Below are 6,229 nucleotides of genomic sequence, written 5' to 3'. Positions count from 1 at the left end.
TGGAAAACGTAAGTACTCAGCAACTGTTAAAAAACTGCTACTCTGACAAATATTCCAGCGGCAGCTGTGAGTAAGCTTTCCTCTCATGGCAGTGAGTTGCTGTGAGTGGATGCTTCAACCTCCTTCGCCTGTATCCCACTCCCAGTGCTTTACCCTGGCTGAGAAGGGTCCAGGTGCAGACCCTACAGCCTCAATGCTCAGCTCTCAGCAGCTTGTCTGTCTGTCCTGGGGAACAGCAGCACAGCACAGTGCTGTGAGGGAGGCTCTCACCACAGGTTTGTCTCTCAGTCAGATCTCTCCCAGTGCACTTGGCCCCCACATTCACTGACAAGCAGCTGTGCCGGGCTGTTCGCCATCCCTTTGAGAGACCTCAGCTTTGCACTTCACACAACAGAATCTGAAAAAAATTGGCAGCCATGGATATCTCTAAGCAGAGGTCCTTTTCCAGAGTAAGCACTGAAGTTATTCCTACTCAGGGATTTTTTTCCCCCCTTCCTTCTAGGAGTTACTGTAAGCTCCTTTTACTCTTCGCTGACGGCTGCTGCATGAGGTGGAATGACGCCGCATCTTGAGCTGAGCAATGCTGTCTCGTTCAGTTCTTACAAAAACAGAATAATACTGATCCTTTCTCCATAGCTGTGTTGGAACATCATGACATGCAACTCACAAATGAAGACAGGCCCATCCCGTAAATTCCTTTTGCTCAGTGACAGAAACCCACACAGAGCTTTTCTGTCCATTGGTTACCTTTTCCCCTCTGTTCTTAATCTTTGACAACCATCCAAAGGATCTCCCTGTGCTGTGAAGGCTCTGAGTCACAGTGTTCATGCCAGAAATGTAACATGGCCACATTCCTTCATCACTCTCATGGCAGGAGCACCTGTTCTGTGCTGCTGACTCATCCTCTTCTCAGGTAAAATGTTCTCCCAAGACGTCAGAGGCTTTGGATTGAATCTTGTTGCTGGGAGGATGCTTGCACACTACAACTTTCCTGCAGGTCATGAAATGTCTGAGGTTAGGAGAGAGAAATTTGAAGCAGTTTCACTTTGAAACAAGTTATTTTAGGGTGGAAGGAACCGCAGAGGTCACCCACATGCTCTTAAGGCAGGCCTATGCTCCTACTGAGGTGCTCCACGTTGTAGAAGATGATTAGGGCTTCACAGGGCAGAGAAACTGAGAGAGAAACTTGAACCTGGAGGCTGGTGCCCTCAGCTAGGTTCTTCTACTTGGTAATACATGGTAAGGATGCATTCTCCCTTATGTATACTTATACAGGTGAAAGATCCATAAAGTACTCAAAAAAAAACTCAGATTGCTGGTTTTCCTCCTTTCCTGACAGAGTACCCAGGCAGACTTGCCCATATTTTCCCTTCCTCAGTTGCCAAGACAATCTTTAGTGCATACATCCTGCTCTGCCATTGCTGAGACACACTTCTGAAAGCCAAGAGCTCAAATTACTTTTTGTTGAGATGAGAACTAATCCCGGTTCCTCTGTCAGTCCTGGGAACAATACACAGGAGTCTACATGCTTAACATAGTTTCTACTTCACAGGCAAATGACAGAAAACACAGGAGCTCTGAGATCAAGTATTCCAGCAGTAGGGGGGATCCAGAATTTAAGGAAGGTGTATTTAATGCCCTTCTTCAAAGGCCACAGGGAGAGGTTTTAAATAGTCATAATTTGCTTAGCTCACACTTAGCTTCCCCCAAGGTGCTGCTATGCCAGCTGCATTGTTTCCAGTATCAAAAATTAGTTTTCCAGGCTAAGTGAATTTTCCTGTGATGAGATTTCCACTTGACAACAGGATATTTGCAGTGCTTATGTGCCTCTACCAGCTGTTGCTTTGTGGGTGGGGATTCGACACTTTCAGCTGAGTTGGGCACTTTCAGCATTTGCTTGAATGTGCAGACAGCACATTTCTGAAATTTTCTTTTTAATTAAAAGAATCTGTGCATAAAATCAAGTTTGTTTGCTTTTACTATCCTTGACATACTCAAGCAAATCACACTGTGCTTCATGGTTGTGCTCTGTAAGGGACTGTTAAACAAAATCTAAAGTGGTTTGAAAGTCTTTGCAACAGCGCTCCCATTGCCATTATAATCACTCCCATTGGGAAGCAAGATAAGTGGAATTAAGTTTCTGAATTAATAGAACTGTAATTACTCTGTAATTAAGTTCACAAGCAATAAGAAGAAAACCCTTCATACCAAAACAGTTGTACTAGTAAGAGCATTTTAAGCACAGAGTAGCTTGAGTGGCTTTTGCTGTTTGCATAAGGAATCACACAATGTGCTGCTATAATAAAAAAAAAACCTCCGGGAATTACTGAATCTGAGAATTCAGAAAAAAATACTACTCGGGAAACAGAATTTTCAATTTCATTAAGACATTTATTTTTAAAAAACCACCAGTTTCGTGCATTTGCAGAATTGTTAAACACCAGGATGCTGTTTAACAGCTCTGCAAATCACAAAATAAAAACAGATCTTGCACATCTTGGCCCAAGTTTTGTTTAACTCTAGGGCTGTAATACTGGTGCCTGCTTTATATTACATGGCATTTCAAAATTTCCACAGGACTTGGAAAAGAAGGAATGAGCCCATTGGAGTGCACAGGTTTTATTTTATAATCTGAAATTTGTAAGATAAAATAAGATTAATCTGGTGCTGGGGATGGAAAGATGAAGAATGGGCTGGAAGCTAGGAGATGGCAACCAGCATTGCAGCTTTCAGCCTTGGAAAATTGATTGAGTTGAAAAACACAATCACGTATTTGTGAGAGGACCTGCCTCTCTGACAATAAGCCAGCTCGATTCTGGAGGCAAGTACTTCAGGCTCAGAAGGTATCTCTGTATGTATCTCTGGGAGGGTGAAGTTGGGGTAAGGCTTCAAGAGTCCTCCAGGCCAGGCAGCTGAGGCTGCCTAACTTTCAGTGCAAACTGGAGAAATTTATATCAGAAGACTTGGAAATAAAATTATTTTCTGCCTAAAACAGCCCCAAAGCCTTCAGCTGGAGCAATCTGGGGTGAGGAAGTTACTGCTATCACCAGTAATTCTAAAGAAAAGTAATGCCTGATGCTTTTTGAAATGTCTTTGGTCATCTTTCTGATCAGACTGAAGAAATCTCTTTATTTTGTTATTCAACTAAGCCACGGTAGATTAGTACCTGGACAGGAACTTTACTTTGCTCATTGCCCTTCCTGCCATTTCGCCAAGGGCGAAGCTGCCTTGTCGAGCACGATGGACCAACACAAAGGATACAGGTGTGTCCTTACCTGAAAGTCCATCTCAGCCAGGAATATGGTACCTCTTGTACACATTTGGGTGTGCACATGTGATTCTCCATCTGTACACATCGAAGTGGTAAAGTTTTTTATTCAAAGGTCTCTTTAAAGTATTTGCACGCTTATGATGCTGGTGCATTACTGAAGCCCTAAAAAATGTGGTCTGGACATGTTATGGTAATATGAACACCAGTTACATTTTAGCCTGCTTTTCCCCTCACTTTTCATATGTAATCCACTCTTCTGCCTTATTTAGACTGTTACTGGTATCTGACCAAAAGTAGAAATACAGGAAAGGCAGCAATGCAGTAGGAAAATACGATGCAAGGCTGATATGAATCTTCCTGGCATAGACTTACTGTGCAGCCTTGTGATAAACCAGCATCCCTACTCAGCATTTGATAGAAAGGTCTAGGTAGCAAGGATAAAGCACTGTAACTCTATCACTTGCTGGGACTGGTTTCACTGGCTGATTTATGAAGTGAGAAGTTTCCCTTGAGGAAAGGGAGGCAGGGAGGAAAGGGAGATCAACACCTTCTTTAACCAAAAAGTCAGTGAAACCTCTGCTTCAAATTTTGACTAATGGTTAAATAAGAGCAGAGGTAATTGCTCAAAATCTAAATTCGGTCATTTTCCCAAAAGTGCACAGGCTGATTGATCATTACAGAGTCAAGCTGATCATTAACCACGGCTGGTTTTCCCCTGTACAATCCTTATGCTTGTATTGGATGAACAGGAAGATGGATGAAGATCTGAAGAGAAAACTGCTCGTTGTTCTTGCTGTCCTCTTGCTGCCCAGCTCAGCACGAACAGGTAAGAAAAACATGAGCGCCTGGCAAGGGTTGAAGATCTTACAGAGAAGGATCTGAATTCAATTCTCCCTAAACAAGCTGTATGTCAAGAGGTCCTTGCAATAATCTTGTTAGGTGCTGGGGAGAAAAAGTAGTGCAAGAATGGACCTTTCTTCTCTTCTGCTTTGATTCAATCACTCTCAGTGATTTAATTCCATTAACCTGATTTACAAGAATGATGTAGGTTTACCCTGAAATGTAAGGATGCAGAAAAGGGAACACTTGGCCTCTGGCAGTGGCGTCTCCTGCTTCAAAAGCACAGCAAGTGTGCTCTGCAGTAGCTGAGAGAAAACAGACAAATGCCACACTTCCATTTCTTTCTTTAACTGTACTGTCAGCGAGGCTGCCTTAGTGATCACATCTGCAGTCCCACATCACCTGCAGCTTCACTGCACTGCACCTCCTGCCTTGCCTTTACTGATGATCCCCCTCATTTCACGTCATTTCTGACACTCACTGCGCTGCACTGGACCCACTTTTGCTACTTAGACTGGAGCAGGGCCTACATTTTTTCCAAGATGATCTCTAAAAGTGTCTCTGTCTTTCTTGTCAGTGCACAGGAAGACTGAAATAAACAACAGTAAGGGATGGTCACATCCTTCTAGGGGAATCTGAATATTGGATCTCACCCCTTTGTGCTGACCCTTAGGCCACGTTTTGTCTAGTTGGTGTAAAGTATCTTCTGAGGGAAATTGGGAAGCTGGTTGTTTGATTTAAAAATACATAAATGAATAATATTTTATCATATGTCAGATTCAAGGCTGTTTCACTTCCTCCAGTCCGGAAAGGGAAGGTGCACGTATTGTCATTGCAGCAGGATGCCACTCTGCCAGCTCTTAAAGTAACACTGCTAGTGACTCATACTGCTGAACTTTTGTGCTTGCTTTCTAAATTTGCTCAGGTGTTTTTCTAGCTACAGGTCAGATATTTATTTTTTTCTGTCTGGGTCAAAGTACCTTCCAGCAGCAACCTTTTCTTTCTCATAAAGCATTTTCTTCCAGTAAATGAATCAATAGTGAAATTATCATTGACATATTTTTTCCTCAGCATTCTCATATTTTATCATGAGCACTCTCATACTTATTTCTGTGTTTTTGATGCAATTGTCAGTTAGACTTGTATCTTTTATTAAACTTACCAGAATTTGAATAGAAATATCCCCATTCAGTGGTGATTACCTCTCAGCAGCCATTTTTTTTAAAGATCTAACAGCCACCTCATAAAAGTACTTAGTGGCTGGTGTAGGTGGCCAATTTGCTAAAAAAACCCAGCAAAATATCACTCACCTCTTGGTGAAATAACTCTCAGAAGTCAAAGCTGGTGTTACATCCATGGTTGTTTTCCCAGAGAGCTGGAATTCCATCATAGGACAGAAACAACTTTATCAGTCAGGTAAAGTTTCCAGAATTGCCTTATTTTAATGTATGCTCTATACTTTCAATCTTTATTAATAGAAGTGAAATTGCTGCCTTCATTTTCCTAATGAATTTAAATGAGGGGTGTTTTTTTCCCATTGCACAGACACAGACTAAAAGTGCCACTTCCCCCCTGTGCAGGGAATACAGACAGACTCTCAGGGCATCACTGCACTGACTTCCAGACAGCCAATTTCCTACGGGGCAGCAAACTGAAGGTCCAGTTTCTTCTCTTCACCTCCTCGAGCCCCAGCTGTGGAGAGCTGATTTCAGCTGATGATGGCATCAAGAACTGCAGCTTCAACAGCAGCCTGGAAACCAAAATCATCATCCATGGCTTCAGGTGAGAGAAAGATGAGCACTGTGACTAAGTTTTCACTGGGAAATGAAACACTGCGAGAGCGTTCCCAAACAGAGGGTGGGCTTACATGCAACTCTCCTGCTTGTGTGATCTTCTTACCTCCCCAGCAAAGTGACTGCATGCAAAATAACTGCTAAGAACAGAGATTGGGATTCTCAGCCCCAAACTGGATCCAGGAATTTTCTGGGAGGCTGTTGGAAAATGCTGCTGACACCCCACCCTACAGCACAACTTGAAGTCCTTTAGTTTGTGACCCAATGTCTTTTCTTTTGTGTGCTTCACACCCTTTGGAGCCTAAAAAAAGTTAGAAATTAGTAT

The 6,229-nt window shown here is 42.7% G+C and overlaps 1 protein-coding gene across 3 annotated transcripts in view; it reads left to right on the top strand.

The window, feature by feature from the left end:
• The first annotated feature begins 3,985 nt into the window (after positions 1-3,985).
• PLA1A (phospholipase A1 member A) overlaps positions 3,986-6,229 on the top strand; it is a 14,466-nt gene continuing 12,222 nt past the window's right edge. For 2 of the 3 annotated variants that reach the window (XM_033517322.1, XM_015635341.3), the window contains exons 1-2: positions 3,992-4,097; positions 5,692-5,893. In XM_033517322.1, the coding sequence (XP_033373213.1) occupies positions 4,013-4,097; positions 5,692-5,893 (287 nt within the window). In that variant the 5' untranslated portion in view covers positions 3,992-4,012. Of the gene's footprint in view, positions 4,098-5,691; positions 5,894-6,229 lie in introns of all 3 variants that reach the window. The other variant, XM_015635350.3, reaches the window with a different exon arrangement.

This window comes from Parus major, chromosome 1, assembly GCF_001522545.3.
Source record: "Parus major isolate Abel chromosome 1, Parus_major1.1, whole genome shotgun sequence".
Lineage (NCBI taxonomy): Eukaryota > Metazoa > Chordata > Aves > Passeriformes > Paridae > Parus > Parus major.
Note: the sequence above shows the minus strand (reverse complement) of the source record. Positions and strands in the feature narration are given on the sequence as shown.